Source organism: Triticum urartu, chromosome 7A, assembly GCF_056163025.1.
Source record: "Triticum urartu cultivar PI428250 chromosome 7A, HENAU_Tu73, whole genome shotgun sequence".
NCBI classification, from domain to species: Eukaryota; Viridiplantae; Streptophyta; class Magnoliopsida; order Poales; family Poaceae; genus Triticum; species Triticum urartu.
The window spans coordinates 37,144,614-37,163,433 of NC_141879.1; the positions used below are offsets into that span (position 1 = coordinate 37,144,614).

General features: G+C 41.8%; 1 protein-coding gene across 2 annotated transcripts; it reads right to left on the reverse strand.

Moving 5' to 3' along the window:
• Positions 1-13,772: 13,772 nt before the first annotated feature.
• Positions 13,773-15,794, reverse strand: LOC125521599 (7-deoxyloganetin glucosyltransferase). 2 transcript variants are annotated; one of them, XM_048686659.2, is made up of 2 exons: positions 15,133-15,794; positions 13,773-14,944 (listed from the first exon to the last, which is right to left on the reverse strand). In XM_048686659.2, the coding sequence occupies exons 1-2, from the start codon at positions 15,662-15,664 to the stop codon at positions 14,010-14,012; spliced, it is 1,467 nt and encodes a 488-aa protein (XP_048542616.2). In that variant the 5' UTR covers positions 15,665-15,794; the 3' UTR covers positions 13,773-14,009. The 2 variants fall into 2 exon arrangements, with proteins under 2 accessions (XP_048542616.2, XP_048542615.2); XM_048686658.2 differs by having other exon boundaries at positions 13,773-14,947; positions 15,133-15,786.
• Positions 15,795-18,820: the final 3,026 nt, after the last annotated feature.

Sequence of the window (18,820 nt, forward strand, 5' to 3'; positions counted from 1 at the left end):
AGTCCATCGTCGTCGTTCGTAGTTCCGCTGCCAGTAGTTGTTCCGCTGCTTCGAGTTGTTATGCTGCTTGTATAGAGCAACCATGGTTGGCGTAATGTCGTCGTGCCAATGTTATTCATTGTAATGTCGGAACCCTTGTATTCATATTCGTGTTGTAATAGAGAGCTGGTTTGTTCTATACTAAGAAGTGCCGTATTCCAGAAGACTTCACCTCGATCTCTGGGCTGGAATACGAGGCGTTCCGATTTTCTCTGAGCAGGGGTGCCACAGGCTTGGTATCAGAGCAGGTCTGGCTGTTGAGTGCCCTAGTTCGCTGGAACGTTAGAAAACGGTAGTATAGGGTCTGGTTGTTGCCCTTGCTTCCTGCATTTGGTTGTTGCATTTGTTTGCTGCATATAGTCTTATTTCGGTTACCATTAACCCCTGTTTCATGCGTAGATGGCAGTCAACTTCCATGAGTTCAGTGCCCTTCCCTTAGCTCCCGGTGCTGTTCCTATTGAGTTCAGTCCCACTCCTGCACCTCTCAGCTTTGCCGCCCTCCTTGGCGACATGTGGCGTAATATTTATCCCCTCGGAGATCCACCTCGTTATCAAGTATTCCAGTTTTCTGCCGGAGGAAGAATTCGGTAATATGCTGCTCATGTTCATCTGTCAGCCCCGATTCCTGTCGGTAAGCACACCTACAGTTTCCACGGTGGTTACGGCGCTACTCCTGAGCGTGTCGTTCAGCTTGCCGCAATGGCAGGAGTCACCGGTCTTCGTCATCAAGAGAGCATGGTGCAAGAGAACCGTGCTTATCCATATTATCCCACCATCGTCGAGAATCCTAGGCGAATCCAATTTCCCTCCGTCAACCCTCAAGATGACCCGGCTATCCTCGACATGTCTCGTTACATGACGGCCGAGTGTCTTCTTATTTCTGAGTTAGCCCGAGACGCCATTCGGGCCAGGAGATTACTTGGTGTCGCTTTACCTCGATCTCCGCCAGCTTCTCCAACTCCTCCGCCTCGTCCATCCGGAGTTTTAGAGTCAGTAGTTCCACTCGCTACTCCCTTAGCTTCCTCATCAATTCGCGAGCATTTGCCCAAGCGTAGGATGTAGTCCTTCGCGTAGTGCTTGTGCATCTGCTGTAGTATCATGCTTGTATGTGCCGTGTGAGCAGCTTTGTAGCTTGTTTGCTTTGTGCTTTGTTGCAATAAATCGTTTTCTCATGCTTCTTTGTTTTGAATCCTCGGTGTTACCCCCTTATGGAAACTATTCCTCGACCGACACTGGATCAGAAGAAGCCGTAAGAAGTACAGATATACACCAAGAAATTCAGTTAAAAGCAATGAGGTTTTCAGCCGACAATATTGTATTGCAGACATCCGTACGGATACAAATTGTATTATGATCAGACTTTCAGCAACAAGTACTTGCCAGAGATACCCTTTATCACAGCAAAGATTAAATCAGCAAGAGAACAAAATTGAATCAACAATGCATTTCAAGTCAGAGGTATGGGCTATGCACAATGATTGAATCTGCCATAAGTCAAAATTAAAACAGTGCGACACCCAGAAGTCAGTCCAAATGCATAGTGAATTCAGTAAGGACAGTCAGACAATTCTTGCCATACAAATAATCAGTTGCCAGACTGACAAATATATATATATATAGTAATACTATTAATCACCCAGGATGCAGAATAAGTTATTCTTGACACGAGGTAATTTTACGATCACTTCATAAATAAATTACGTTTGAAATACAAATAATAACATTCATATTGATTCACTACATAAAATTTGGTATAAGAAAACAAAGAAATAGGTTATAAGACCAGAAATATTGCATTTTATGTATGTTTTACACTATGTTTTTACGTTCGTAATTTTACGTAACATAAAATATTTTTTACGGTGAGTATATATTTTCTTACATTCTCTTTTTACGTATGAAATAAGGCAAAATTTATGGAACCTAAAAATACGGTGCATTGACATCAAAATAGAGAGGGGGTGAAGAATAACTATTTCCATTCACCAAGAAAATCAGTCTTGTCCTTCTCCACAATTTATTGACGAAGTGTACAAAGACAAGGTTCCCAGTCTGCATCGATAGGGTATGAATGGATTCCCATGCAAGATATTCAGTCTTCTCGATAAAATACTGCAAAAGCTTCTGGCATAAGGTACCGAGTCTTCCCTAGCAAAGTCTTTAAGGTGGGAAGCTTATGAGGTACGGTACCCCGATTTCCTCAATAAGATATCCACCGATGGCTTCGAGCACAAGCCACCCAGTCTTCCTCAACACGATACCCCGGTTGTTTCCGAACGCAAGCTCCCCAGTATTCTTCTATACGGCACTAGTACAAGACATTAAATTATGAATTGTCAGCATATGGCAGTGTTTTCCAAGTGGCAGATCTGCAACAGTTGGTCTGAAACAAAAATCGGTCAGAGGTATGCCTCGAGAATCAGATATTAATTCAGTATGCTGCCAAGTTCCATGCAAGTCTCTCGCATAAGGAAGAATTCATGGTACACATCCGACAACCTCACCGGTTATTCAAGAAACAAAAACTAGTGGGTGATGCCATAATCAACAAGTCTTGAAGGAAAGAAAACATTGAGACAATAATCTTGGCAGTGATTATCAAGATCAGTCCCGCACATCCAACAATATGATGTTATTAACCCTGTCACTGTCCGGCATAATTGAGATATGTATAACCACACGTGAGCCGGATAAATATACCAAGGCTCAAAACATGAACCGGACCAAGTTGAGGATCCAGATGAAGAAAGTGATAATGAAAGAGCAAGACCCACAATACAGGTATGCCAGTTATTATGTGAAAAATGTGGATGCCCAAGACCGTATTATTCCACGGCAACCCAAGCAAAGATCCACCTAAGAGGTATACTCCATTGTGGTAAGGACCTCATAGCGAGGCAACCAGCTCAGTCCGCGGTATGCTCAGAACTGTCAACATTGAATACCCAAGTCTGTCCGGTCAGACTCATGGACAGCTCAATATATTAACCTCAACACCCGCGATGGAGCATCGCACGGACTATTATTCCCAGGGAGATACTGGCAAAAATGAAGAATCAATGTGAGAACACATACTTTGAGGATTGTTATCTCTCGCATAGGGGAAGCAATTAAAAAAATAGCATGTGTGCATGGGATTCTTTGCCAAGATCACCGCCAGTCGAATATGCAAATCTTATCATCAAGAGATGGTGCATTTTTCTATCAGTCACAACAAGCGACAGTCAAACCTTTGGTACAACTTGGATACTCAAGACTGTGAAGCCAGTCAAGATAAGTCAGAAACTCCTGCAAGATGACAACATCCGTTAGCAGAAACAGATATGATCCACATCACTGTTTTGGAACCAGAAGGCATGTCTATATTCGAGGAACCCGATGCCTGGATAAAAGAGATTCTTTGTTCCACGGGAAGATATGTTCCCCAACTCCATGGAATATTCTCGGTACTCGATACTAGAATAACATTTCCAGCAAGTATCAATATCAAGAAGGACAGGTATGTCCGTAAAAATAATATTTCGGATGCTAGCTCAGCCAACAGATATGAAAAGAAAATTTGAGTCAGTATAAACAGGAACATATAAGGTACGTCCTGTCAGAATGTCGGATACGACAAAGCAAACCACCCCAGATCAAGACAGTCAGTCAGATCCAATTCAGTGGAAATAGAATGAATAAAAGAAACCTGAGTTGGAAACGGTTTCCTCAAGCCAGAAATATTATTTAACCCTGAGCAACCAAATCTCGAGGACGAGATTTCTTTAAGGGGGGAGGGTTTGTAATAGCCTGGATTTTGCCCTTTTCTTTTTCCTTTGATCTTCTTGGATTTCCTGTTTTGTTTTGCTTTTCCATGGCTATGTGGTTCTGAAACTTGGGAAGATCGTGTCTTCCTAGGTTTTATAGTGGCTTGTCACTCTCTTAATCATCCCAAGATCATGTCATTTCCATCCTTGACCAAACCCAGAATTCTTTTGTTGGGAATATTCCTTTTCTGATAAAGGAATAACCCTTAAAACCCTAGGATGGGAAGCAACCTATATTTTTGTAACTCCTAAAATTCCCAAATAATTCTCATAAATTTTTTGGGTAATATCTTCCTCAAATATGGCAAGATATATCATTGGCCATGTTTCCCATCATGCTCAATAAATTCATTTTCTATTCTGCCCTAAATGGCACATTGTGAAGCAAGTGCCATTTATCTTTGCCCAATTCAACCCAAACTTCTTGGACAGCTTTTCCTGTCCATATCATTGGCTCATGCCAAAATTCAACTCAATTTGCCTGAGCAATTTTTCAAAGTTCCTGTCTGAGGGAAGTGATTGTGAAGGACGTGCAAGCTAGGCATATCCAAATGAGTTGCAATTTTGCAAGGTCCTTCCTATGGTCAAATAATGACTTTCCACCAAATATGAGCTCATGTAACTCATCTATGTGAGCCCAGCTCCAAATCTTAGTTTCTGGTCAGATTTTTAGTTTGTGAAGCAACTATATTTTATATTGCTTCAATTGAGCTGAAACTTTACCACGGCGTTCTTTAACCCATATCAACTCCCTCCATGAAGTTTTACCCCAATTAGTTATTCCAATTGCCCTGTGCAATTTTTCCAAGTTTCTGTCCAGAATGAAGCTTTCTGAAGCAAGTGCCACTTTGGTATTTTCCAAATGGCGTGAAACTTTTACAGAAGCTTCATATCATTATATAACCCCTCTATGCCAAATTTCAGCTCATGACAATCAAGTATGTGAGTGTATCATCCAAATCCCTAATTCTGGCCAGTTTTGCACTTTCTACAGCAACCCTCATCTAAACTCCTCTTCTTAGTCTGATTTTTGGCGATCAGCATCACCTTAGTGTGTGATCATCGCCAGAAAAACTCTTTACCACATTACCTAGCTGGTTTAACCACAGAAAGTTACAAGCACCTTCTTACTAATTTACTTTGGAGCTAAGTGCAAATCTCTTCTTTGCCCCTGGACCGATTTATTTCCTCATTTTGACTAAGGTAACCAAGGTCAATCTACCGGACATGGTCGGCCACACCAAAGAGCGCCGCTTGCGCCAGTGCGCGTGGTGATCACGTTTGCGTCATGGCTGAACGCGTGCTCTGGCTTGTTCCGGCCACTGTTCTCGTCTCCTCCCTCTTCGTCTCGACCTCCATTCATGTCCTGGAGCTCGCCCGTGCTCGACTGCATCTCCCTGCGTCGCTGCTTAGTCGTGGTTCGCCATCAATGCGCCGCTAGAACAATGCCCGTGCCATGCCCAGCCTCTGACCTCCATTAGAGCACTGCTCAAGCTCGCTTGTGAGCTCCAGAGCCTTCCCCTCGTCTATATAAGCGTGCCCCGAGTCCTCGCGCAGCTCACCCATCTCTCCCTCGCCTCATTTGGTCACCAAGACCGCCCCATCTCGCCGGAGTCCGTCGTTTTCCTCCATGACCGCCTCGGCCTCGGCTTAGTTTCGACCAACCCGAGCCTCCTCTCCTCCGCCTACCATGTCCACCGACCCCCTTGTCACACTAAGCCGCCCCACCACCTCGCCCCTTGCCGGAGTGCACCGTGGTCGTGGTCTCCACATTCGGCCGCCGCCCACTCCTCTCGGCCTCCACCTCAACCGAGCCATCCGAGCCCTCCCTCTCCCTCCCGACCGCGCCAACAGCCTCACCGGAGTCCTGCGCACCCTCCCCCACCCTTCATTCGTCGCCGGAGGACCGGAGCCCCTCGCCCCAAGCTCAGCCGCCGCCGGACGCTCCTCTCGGGTGCCCCTCACCGCGGCCGCCCTAGCCCTCCCCAACGCCGCCCTTCACGGGGAACGGGCGTGGGTCCGCTCTGCCGTCTCGCCGGTGTCCTCGGCTGGGCGGGAGACGGCCGGAGTAGCCCGCCCCGTTGCCGGCAGCTGACCCCCTCCCCTGCCTCCTCTGTCCCGCACGGGGGATCAGCGAGGAGTAAGAAGACACGAGCGCTGGCCCCTCCCCCTGCTCCCTGGGCCCCACGCGCCAGTGTCTCACCCCCTCCATCCCACGTGGCAAGTGGAAGCGCATTTCCCAGAGTATGTTTTCTTCTCTCTGAAAGCGTATTCTATTTCTACTTCGGCCTGAAGTACGTTTTCTAAGTCAGAAAGCGTATTTCCTCAAATTTGTTTCTGCCTTATCCACTCAGGGACCCGTTGGTGATAAAATCTTCACAGATTGGTCCTTCTTCTTCCAACCTTAACAACTTTTCAACCGTAACTCCGATCAAGGTGAAACCAACGCTCACTTCTTCGTATCGTCGAGCTCTATCTTTTGGTAACATTTTCACTAGGTGGTTTCACAGTGAAAATGACCATTATGACCTTGCCTCTAATCAGCCCCCTCCGAGAGAAAACCGTCCGACGTTTCATTCCGCGGCTTCACCGCACTTCTTCCTGGAGTCTCCGTCACCCCAGGCAAGCCACAATACCCACTTGCATGATAGTCATGCAGTAGCCATGGTTTTCAACTTGAATATTTATTAAATGTTTGCTTGTTTAAAATATGGTTATCTTTGTTCGGTAATGATTCTTGGTTAGTGCTTACTTTCTTGCTATGTTGTTATGCACCTGGTTAGCATGCCTTGCTAGTTGCTAGTATTCCTCTCATCTGCTTATGCTTGCTAGTAGTGCATGTTGATGTTGGTGATGGTCTTCGGTGCATGATTACCATCTGTCCCGAGTACCGTTGTTATGCATGTTCCATTGCATACAGTTGGTTAAATGCTTGCATGATGGCATTGTTGATATGTTCTTGCATGATATTTATTGTTGATGCTAGTGGTCATGCTATGTTTCGGAGAAGTATTTACTTATGATGTTCATGCTAGTCAGTATGCCATGCTTAGTTGGATATGATTCATTGTTGATATGGTGGATAGTTATGTGGTTCTCTCATGATTATGTTGATATCATGCTCATGCATTGTAGCTGCATCATGTATTTTATCATGGATCAACATATTTGCATTCAAGTTTAACCGGATTAAATTGAACTTGAACAACTGTTGGCTGAGTCATGGTGCCACCATATCGAACTGACCAGTGCAACCATGCTTACTTTTATGGGAAGGTCCTAACTGGGTCTATTGTCGTGCCTCTCGCCGGTGCCTCCAACGAGGGAAGGTTATGGGCGTGCGGTACCCTGGCCCGGTAAGCAGACATAACCTTGTGTGCCCGTTTTTGTTGTTATGGATTCAGGTCCCTGTTTGGGACCGTTTATGTTTGGTCACGACGGTGGTCGTTGTGTCTTTGGTAGACACGGGGCCACCCAGGACTAGCCCAGTGGAGAGTGAGTCGGAGTGGCCGAGAGAGTGTCATGACAGTAGATCGGTTTTGTCGGAACGCCGTTGGTCCACCCGAATGGGAGTGCGAGGCCATGGGTTCCGTAGTGTGGGTACAGTGTGCTAACCTCTGCAGAGTGTATACTAAATCTATCGATAGTCGTGCCCGTGGATAAGGGCCCAGTTCATAGTCGGTCACACTGTGAGTCAACAGTAATAATAATAATGTGCTTAATAACAACCCCGGTTCGATGATGAGATAAGTTGGTTGTGATCGCCGGAAAGATCGCCGTTTGAGACCAAGTGTTGGTCAGGGTTGTGATCGCCGGAATGATCACCGTGGTATCGAGGATACCGAGCTGTTGGATATTCGTGATGTTGTGCGAGAATCGTGGGTAAGAATCAAGCTTCCTGTGGTCATTTGATGATTACTACAGTATTGTTTATACCAAGCTTGATTTGATCATGAGATGATTGTGTAATGTCCGAGGTTGGTAAGTGATGCATGTGATGGTTACGAGGTAACCCAAGCAGAATAAATGGTGCATATAGTGTCATCATGTTGCATGCTAGTATCATCAAATTTATATGTTCATGCCATGATCATATTGTTCTAGCGATATCATGTTCATGTTGTTCATGCCATATTATCCTGATGATCTCATGATAATTCCTCCTTAACCTGTAATTGTGATGCTGTTGTTTGTATTGAATGCTTATGGTTATTGTGAGCTTGCAAGTACATTCAATGTACTGATCCGGCGTGTCATGCCAGTTTGCAGGTCGTGCCTGGATTTCTTGCTTGGTTAGTGTTGTTCCCGTGTTCGCGAGCTAGGATAAACGTTCCAGCCAGAGTCCCTGTGGATTGGAGTCCATCATCATCGTTCGTTGTTCCGCTGCCAGTAGTTGTTCCGCTGCTTCGAGTTGTTATGTTGCTTGTATAGAGCAACCGTGGTTAGCGTAATGTCGCTGTGCCGATGTTATTCATTGTAATATCGGAACCCTTGTACTCATATTCGTGTTGTAATAGAGAGTTGGTTTATTCTATACTAAGCAGTGCCATATTTCAGAAGACTTCACCTCGATCACTGGGCTAGAATATGGAGCATTCCGGTTTTCTCTGAGCCGGTGTGCCACAAAAAACAACAACAAATTTAAATTATCACTAGATCAAGGTTTCAGATACCTAAATAAGGTGACGTAATTTTACTCTAAATTACCGTCATCACCAAAAAAAACAAAATATTACTCTACAAAAGGTTTTCCAAAAATTGTGACTGGCATATTGGATTACAAAAAGGAACTTATGGATTTTGCAGTAAAATGTTTCATGACATATGCATGCCATGTTTGTGACTACATTTTCTCTCTATTTTCTCCATGAACCAATACCAAATGCCACGTGATTAACATTTTCTATAAAATAGGGATATATACATTGAACAATTTTTTAATACCCATTGAACATTTTTTAATATACGTTGAACAATTGTTTCATACACATTGAACATTTGCATAATATACACTGAACAAATTTGAAAACTCACTGTGAAAATTTGTATATTCATCGAACAAATTCATATACATGATGCACAATTTTATAATGCATGGTGAACTTTTTGTAGTATACCGTGAACATTTCATTTATATACGATGAACAGTTATGTAACACATAATGAACTTCATATATTAGACAAAAAGCAAATAAAAAGGGAAAATGGAAAAAGGAAAATAATAGAAAATAAATAGAAATAGACACCGAGAAAAAGAAATAACGAAGCAACCGTGGTCCGGCCCAAACTGCCGCTCACAAGCGCAAATAAGAATCACCCCATTGAGGAGGCACCATTGAACTATCTTTCACACGGGTCGAGCAAATTATTTCGTTCGCTAGATGAATCACCCCGAACTAGGCCAAGACAGCCCATTGAGTATCCCTCCTAGCACGATCAAGATTGCAAAATATTCCAAAATCTTGCCATCTTAAAAACAATAGCTAATTTGAATTATCACAAGATTAAGGTTTCAAATACCTAAGGTTTTGTAATTTACTCTAAATAATCACCATATGCAGTTTTGAAAAAAGACTATGACTTTACTCTGCAAAAAAAATTCAAAAAATTGCGAGTGACATATTTGATTAAAAAAAGACTATGAATTTTGCAGTGAAATGTTTCTTGCCATATGCCATTATGCATGAATTGCCATGTTTGTGACTAGATTTTACCTCTATTTTTCATGAAGCAATACAAAATGCCATGTGACTACACAAAAACTTATAACGGTTTGACATGTTACAGTTACATATTAAAAAAAAATGTTTTGCCAAAATTTTGAAAAACAAAGTTCATAAATTTTCCACGTGACATTGCAAATTTATAAGTAGTTCACCCCACTTTGCGGGGGAAAAACAAATATGAATTTGCCAGGTGAGCAGAAAGTATTTCTTATAAAAATGCCATATTTTTTGACACAAAAGGTATAATTTTGAGGTGTAAAATGAAGTAAATTATGTACATTTGCCATGTAGTGGGAAGCACATTTCCCATGGTGTGTAAAATCAATTTGCCACGCCACCAACAATAAATCTGCCATGATCTAACTAAAAAATCATGGTCTAATTAGAAATTTCCATGGGCTAAGTAAAAAATAGTTAATTCAATAAGATAAAAAGGGACCATGACTTGATTTCTCTTTGTCATTGCTCCATATTGGATTTTCCTAAGGTGTGTGCGGCCGACATTGATGCATCCCCTCAGTCCTCAACATTATGTCTCCACGAAGAAACATAAAAAAAAGCCACAGAAGAAATAGAAACTGAAACTGAAAAAAAGAAACACAAAAAAGAAGAAACAACAAAGTGAGTGTGGGCTGACCCAAACTGGGGTTTCAGGAGGCCGCGCTTCAGTGAAGCCACAAATAGGAATTGCCCCTTGGAGGAGGCACTAGTGAACTATCTCCCCCACTAGGGAAGCGCTCTTTTGCCCATTTTTAGTATGCCTCCCAGTACGATCAATATTTTGCAAACAAATTCAAAATTTTGCCATCTTAAAAGCAATAGCTAATTTGAATTCTCACTAGATCAAGGTTTCGGATACCTAAACAAGGTGTCGTAATTTTACCCTAAATTATCGCCATCGCCAAGAAACAAAATATTACTCTAAAAAAGTTTTCAAAAAAAATATTGTGACTAACATATTGGATTAAAAAAAGAATTTATGAATTTTGCAGTAAAATGTTTCATGACATACGGATGCCATGTTTGTGACTACATTTTCTCTCTATTTTCTCCACAAACCAATACCAAATTCCATGTGATTAATACCTGCTATAAAATATGTATATACACATTGAACAACTTTTTAATAGCCATTGAACATTTTGTAATATGTGTTGAACAATTTTTCCATACAAATTGAACATTCGCGTAATATACCCTGAACAAATTTCAAAACACACAGTGAAAATTTGTATACTCATTGAATAAATTCAAATATACGATGAACAATTTTAGAATGCACGGTGAACTTTTTGTGGTATACCATTAACATTTCATTTATATACGATGATTATTTTTGCAACACACAATGAACTTCAAATAATAAACAAAAAACAAATGAAAAAAAATAAAAAGGAAAATAAAATAAAATAAAATTAATAGAAAGAGAAACACTAAAAATGAAACATAAAAAGGAAGAAATAGGGAAGCGACCATGGTCTGGCCCAAACTACCGCTCAGAAGCATCAAATAGGAATCACCCCTTTGAGGAGGCACCAATGAATTATCTTTCCCACGGGTCGAGAAAACTGTTTCGATCGTTAGAAGAACCACCCGAACTAGGCCAAGACAGCCCATTTAGTATCCCTCCCAGCACCATCAAGATTGCACCATATTCCAAAAGTTTGCCTTCTGAAAAACAACAGATAATTTGAAGTATCACAAGATTAAGGTTTCAGATACCTAAATAAGGATTCGCAATAATACTTTAAATAATCGACATCGCCAAAAAACCAAATACACTCCGCAAAAAGCTTTCAAAAAATTGCGAGTGACATATTTGATAAAAACAAGACATTACGTATTTTGCAATAAAATGTTTCATGCCATATGCTATTATACATGAATTGCCATGTTTGTGACTACATTTTATCTCTATTTTTCCATGAAGCAATACAAAATGCCATGTGAGTGTACGAAAATTTATAAAAGTTTGACACGTTACAGTTACATATTACACAAAAATAAGTTTTGCCAAAATTTTGAAAAAAACAAAATTGATAAATTTTCCATGTGACATTGCAACTTTATAAATAGTTCACACCACTTTGCGGGGGAAAAAAATAAGAATTTTCCATGTGAGCAGAAAATATTTCTTATAAAAATGCCTTAATTTTGGACACAGAAAGGTATAATTTTGCCATGTAAAATGAAGTAAAATTATGTACATTTGCCATGTAGTGGGAAGCACATTTCGCATGGCATGTAAAATAAATTTGTCACGCCACCAACAATACAACTACTACAAAAAGAAAAAGAAACTGAAACTGAAAAAAGCAATAGAAACTGAAACTGAAAAAAGAAAGAAACATAAAAAAGAAGAAACAACAAAGTGAGTGTGGGCTGGCCCAAACTGGGGCGTCAGGAGGTCGTGCTTCAGCGAAGCCACAAATAGGAATCACCCCTTGTAGGAGGTACTAGTGAACTATCTTCCCCACTGGGGCACCGTTCTTTTGCCCATTTAGTATGCCTCCCAGATCAACATTTTGCAAACAAATTCGAAATTTTGCCATCTTAAAAACAACAACTAATTTGAATTATCACTAGATCAAGGTTTTGTATACCTAAATAAGGTGTCACAATTTTACTCGAAATTATCACCATCGCCAAAAAACAAAATATTACTCTACAAAATGTTTTCAAATATTGTGACTGGCATATTGGATTACAAAAAAGAACTTATGAATTATGCAGTAAAAAATTTTATGCCATGTTTGTGACTACATTTTCTCTCTATTTTCTCCATGAACCTATTCCAAATGCCAGGTGATTAACATTTTCTATAAAATAGGAATATATACATTGAACAATTTTTTATACCTATTGAACATTATGTAATATACGTTGAACAATTGTTTCATACACATTGGACGTTTGCTGTGTGTGACGTACACGTTGAAAAATGCGAGTGACATACCTGAACAAATTTAAAAACACACAGCAAAAAATTGTATGTTCATTAATCAAATTCAAATATAGGATGATCAATTTTATAATGCATGGTGAACTTTTTGTAGTATACTGTGAACATTTCATGTATATACGATGACCTTTTTTTTGTAACATACAATGAACTTCATATAATAGAAAAAAGGAAATAAAAATAAAAAAGGAAAATAAATAGAACAAAAAATGAGAAAAACAAACAAAAAGGGGAAGAAACAGCGAAGCGACTGTGGTCCGGCCCAAACTCGGAATAGGCACCTGTGAACTATCTTTCCCACGGGTCGACCGAACTGTTTTGTTCGCTAGAAGAACCACCCCAAACTAGGCCGAGAAAACCCATTTAGTATCCCTCCCAGCACGATCAAGATTGCAAAATATTCCAAAAGTTTTCCATCTTAAAAACAACAACTAATTTGAAATATCACAAGATTCAACTTTCAGATATGTAAATAAAGTTTTCTAATTTTACTCTAAATAATCGCCATCACCAAAAAACACATTTATTCTTCAAAAAGTTTTCAAAAAATTGCGAGTGACATATTTGATTTAAAAAAGACTTTATAAATCTTGCAGTGAAAGTTTCATGCCATATGCCATTATTCATGAATTTCCATGTTTGTGACTACATTTTCTCTCCATTTTTCCATGAAGCAATACAAAATGCCATGTGACAGTACAAAAAATTATAAAAGTTTGACATGTTGCAGTTACATATTACACAAAAATAAGTTTTGCCAAAATTTTGAAAAAAACAAATCATAAATTTTCCATGTGACATTGCACCTTTGTAAATAGTTCACACAACTTTGCGGGGGCAAAACAAATATGAATTCGCCATGTGAGCAGAAAATATTTCTTATAAGAATGCCATAATTTTGGACACGAAAAGGTATATTTTTGCCTTGTAAAATGAAGTAAAATTATGTACATTTGTCATGTAGTGGGAAGCACATTTCCCATGGTGTGTAAAATAAATTTGCCATGCCACAAACAATAAAACTACCATGATCTAATTAAAAAAAATCCATGGTCTAAGTAATAAAAATAAAATAAATTAGTTAATTCAATAAGAGAGAGAAAAGGGGACCATGACTTGATTTCTCTTTGTCATTGATCCATATTGGATTTTCTAAGGTGCACGCCGCCGCCGACCTTGGTGGATTGGTGAATCACATAGTGGTCAACAGACATGCGGAGGCATTCTTCACCATTTCCCTGTAGCAACAACACATGGGTATTATATGCTAGATGAGACGGAGGTGCTCATCATCATTACAAGTCCACAGAATTACAAGATGATGTAGGGAGGGGCCCATGAAAGCCCTGTGCTAGAGTGTGATGACCATGCTCATTGGCTTGGGATTGATTATTTTGTTGTGAGCGGGTGAACAACATGAGTCGCTCGTGCTTCAGGCTCTCCAAAACATTTATTTACCACTTTAATTTGCTTATTTCAAGCCAGCAGCACCTCGTGGATGAGCCTATCCACATTGCGCATGGACCTTCCGCCAGGCTGTGCGGAGGCCACTGCACTCTTCTGGAGCTCAATCACGCGTCGTCGCATCTCTCGGCCCTTCTCCCCCTCCATGACCTCCCGTATCATGGCTTCCACCTCGGTCCTCCTCACGTCGTCTCCAATCTCCATCCCGATGCCCCACTCCGTGCACTTATAGCGACAGTTGGTCTGCTGCTCCGCGAAGAAGGGCCAGCACACCATCGGAACGCCGCCGCAGATGCCCTCGAGCGATGAGTTCCAACCGGAGTGTGTGAGAAACACCCCTACGGCCTCATGCTCTAGCACCTTCTCCTGTGGGCACCACGTCGACAGCATGCTCCGCCCCTCGATCGCCGCAGAGAACTCCGGCGGAAGTGCGGCCTGGTCGTCACCCTTGACGAGGTCAGGCCGCACGTTCCACAGGAAGGTGTAGCCTGTGTTGGCCAGCCCCCACGCGAACTCCAGCAAATGCTCCTTGGACATCACCGTGATGCTCCCGAAATTGACGTAGACCACGGAGCGCGGCGGCCGGCCGTCGAGCCACCGAAGGGGCGCGTCCTGCTCCTTCCACAGGTTGGACCCAATGCCGGCGAGGGGGCTCTCCTCCGGTACGTTGTTGCGGACCGTGAGATGGAGCGGCCCCACTGTGTAGATAGGCGGCAGGAGTTTGGACATGGCGTCGAGCAGGGGTGAGTCGAGCTCGTCCCATGTGTTGATGACCACCGCCGAGGCCTGTGACATGGCCGCCGTCTCATGGACGAAGAAGTTGAACATGATATCATCGGGGTCCGTGGCACGCAAGAAGGTCGGGAGGTCACGTAGCCGCATGTCCTTGGGCATCGCCGGTATCCAGTCGATGGTCGTGTCCAAGTATCCATTGCTCAACTGCGCCTCTTCTGCACCAACAGCAAATAAATTAGAGCATGTGGCCTCTGAGTCAATAAAATTCACCCTTTGTCGAAAAGAAATGTTACCTCATTTTAATTTCGACGTGCACACAGGCAGCCAAAGAACATGGGTTACTTGAAGAAATTTGATTTTCTTGTGTATAATACATAAAGAGAGAGACATGCATATATACCTTTGAGAGGGAAGAGCCCACGGTCGAGTAGATCCTTGTAGTGGTTGTAGCCCATGAAACCACATGCGCTGGCGGTCCAGAGCGTGACGCAGCGGAGGCCGAGCTCCCGCGCCGCTCGAAGGCCAAAACTCATGACGCTATCCGCCACCACGCAGGTTACAGGCGGCAGCGCGCCACCGGAGGCCCCGGCCTCCTCGTTGAGCTTGACGATGAGCTCCTTGAACCTGGGGAGGCAGGTGGTCATGGTAGAGTAGCACAGCGCAGGGATGTCCTGCGTGGCCTCACGGTTGGACGGCGGAAGGCCATCGGCGATGGCGGCGAACCGGAACGCGGGCAGGCCACGTAGCGTGTCGGCGGACTGGGAGCGCAGCAGGCGGCGGTGGTTGAACTCGTTGTTGACGAAGGTGACGTGGAAGCCCCTGGCGTGGAGCAGCTTGCCCAGCTTCAGCATCGGCGTGACGTGGCCCTGCGCCGGGTAGGGGATCATCACGGCGTGCGGCCTCTCACCCGGCGCCAGCGACCCGATCTCCATGGCTTCCTCCCTAGCAAGCTCGCTTCACCTTTGTTGCTTCAGTTCTTACTCAGAGGCCGCAACGCTGTGTTTGTGCGTGTGACCGTGTTCCCGGCCATGAGCTCCTGACGTGCTGGTATATAACATGGCTGGCGGGCCTGGAGGCGTGCTCGGCGTGCTCACAGGTTGTTGGATCAGTCCATCTCCACTTCAATGGCCGCCTGGTTGCTGTCGTTGGCTTCATGAATTATTGATGTTTGGGAGGACGACGGGACCATGCATGAGATCCGCACGTCCATTCGTTTTTTTAGGGCGAATAGTTTGGTGGATTTGCTAATTTCTGATCACTCGTCATTTCATGCTAATCTCAACTCCAATAAATTAATTGCACTAGCCGTCAACTCGTGCATTCACACGGGCTAGTATATAATATCTTTTATATAAACTGACTTGTTTAAAGTAACAATATCATTCAAAATATACTCCAAAACAAATGATAATGTCATAGTACTATGCCGTAAAATACTACCAAAGTAGTACCAAGAATGATCGATATGATCTACATTACATAAAACACCCAACGTTAGCCGTTTCACATGCAATTTGAAGATATCAAGTAATATAAATAATTTTCTTTTTGTTTCTGTTGCTGGCTAAGATATTGAAAACCATAGCTCTTACAAAGTTACTGTTGCAGTACTAATTAACAAACAGTAAACCTTATCAGAATCTTAATAATGTGGGAGTCTACTGAGTGGTGGCACTGCATATAAAGTATATTGCACGATCTAATAATAATCCTATTGACAGAACACTTCGCATCATGACAAAAATGTGGCCAGCATAAATCTAATGTGCACTAACCATCAAGTTTTCTAGATCATTATAGAATAAATTATGCAACTACCAGTCTCTTTTATACGAACTGTCTCATCAGTTTGTATATCATCTGAACAAAAACACAATAAACAGTAGCAACATATAGTTGCACGCTGGTAGCAAACTTCTTATGCTAGTGGATACTGAGACATATATTCTCCTGAATTAATTTTTTTTAAACTTAAACTACTAACTTAAGTTTCATTGCATGTATTTAAGAATAACATACACACTTTCTTATCTCATCTGTATCCTACCTAACATAGTATTGTTGTGCTAACACATAATTCTACTTCCTATATATGAACACAGTTCTTCATGGCATCCATGTTATACTTACACAGGATACATGGCCTGTTTTGAAAGCAGGTTAATTCCCACTTGTTGTCCATCACTATTTTTATTATTTGAAGCACCCCTAATCATCACTGTACCTCGGCATGATGCAGTTCTAACACAGTGTATTTTTCTAATATCAGTAATGTACTGCATGCAGTTCTCTATTCTGAAGATGAAACATAAATATCTAAATCTTTAAATCCTAGAGTTCAGGTCATTCACATATAGAAATTCATGTAAAGGCGGATGAGAAATCTCGGTGAACAGAAAAGTTTGAATAGGAAATCTCAAAGGACAACAACTTGCATGGCACAGTTAGAAAATTAGATGGGAAACTATGTTTATTTACGACCCACATATATGAAAGCGAAACCTACTGATCACGGTAGACAACAACCGCCAACCCAAAAATACCTGATGCTCATCTTCCAGACAGCATCCTCCCTTTGATGTTCCATCTTCTTCTACATCTCTTTTCTATTCCATCTCGCGGCATAAAGAGCAAAATTTACACATGCATACAAAGTGTTCAGTGAAACACCTATACATAGGCGAACATCGTATTATTGGCTATCTGCTCTTCACTATTCGATTTGATATCTCTCCAATGCAGCTTGGGTGCTAGCTGCGATCAGATGCATGGGGCGAGGGATTGAACCGCCATATATATATAGGAGGGCGATAGAAGCAACTTAACCTCATTAGGGATCTAGATATCTTCGTCATGGTGCCGGTCCATGCCGTTGCCCATTGAATACAATCTTAATCCCAATTAGTAGGTCTTTTTTCTTTCAGAAATTGCCTCGCCAATCAGCCTAGTTGATTGTGGTCTTCACAATTTCCCTCTTGCGGCCAGGGTGCTGGTTTTTTACAACATGATCCTCTCCTTGGTCTACTGAACACATATGCCTTTTTAAGGTGGGTCTGAGATCTGCATATATAACAGTATATATGGAAGAAAAAAAATACTCCCTCCGGTTCTTTTTACTCTACACATTGGATTTGCCGAAAGTCAAACTTTGCTAAGTTTGACCAAATTTATATTAGAAATTATTAGCATCTATAATATCTAATAAATATAATATGAAAATATATTTCAAGATGAATCTAATGATATTGGTGTTGTTATGTGAATGTCTATAATTTTTTATATAAACTTGGTCAAAGTTGGATGAGATTGACTTCGGACAAACCTAATATGCAGAGTAAAAAGGATCGGAGGGAGTACAAAAGGGACGGTAGAAGAATTTGTGAGGATCCTTTAATACGCGATTAGCTACTTTTTACTACTTATTTAGAAGAACTACTTTTTACTGTTGGAGTTGTTTTTTCGTTGTTGACTTTCTGGTATTACTTCCGGACACCGAACCATCTTGATACCCATATCTCCAGCCATCAGCAAAAAAATATTCAAGACAAACTGGGTTGTTAAGGAGAGAAATATAGATCAGATACATATATAATTAACATCATCAATGAAGGCAAAGAAAATAAATCACCAAAGACCAGGGTCAGCATTCCAACACCTCCCGATCCAACTTATCAGTCATTTTGGAGAACCTAAAAGATGAGCACTGCTTTTATCCGATCTTCAAGCCTATGTGACACATGTAATGAGATTTCTAGTTGATATCATGGGCATGGCCGAAGAGCAGATCTCGGCTAGCTAGCATGCAGATGCAGCCATGCGACATGGAGTCGGTGCCAGCAGGTTTCTTTGGGAAAAGCAAGGCGATGTTGATGCCCTTATGGATCCAAAATTGGTATACAACAAAATATCGTTTTGATTAAGCAGATCAAGTTTGTAGAGAATCCAAAAGATTCCTATATAGTATATATGGTCAAACAAGGAACCAATTAAACCTGCCATCTTTAGAAAGATTGGAAGAACTGACGGAAAAAATAACACAATATAGAAGAAATAGAAAGATTACCGGGTCTCGTCATCTAATTACATTA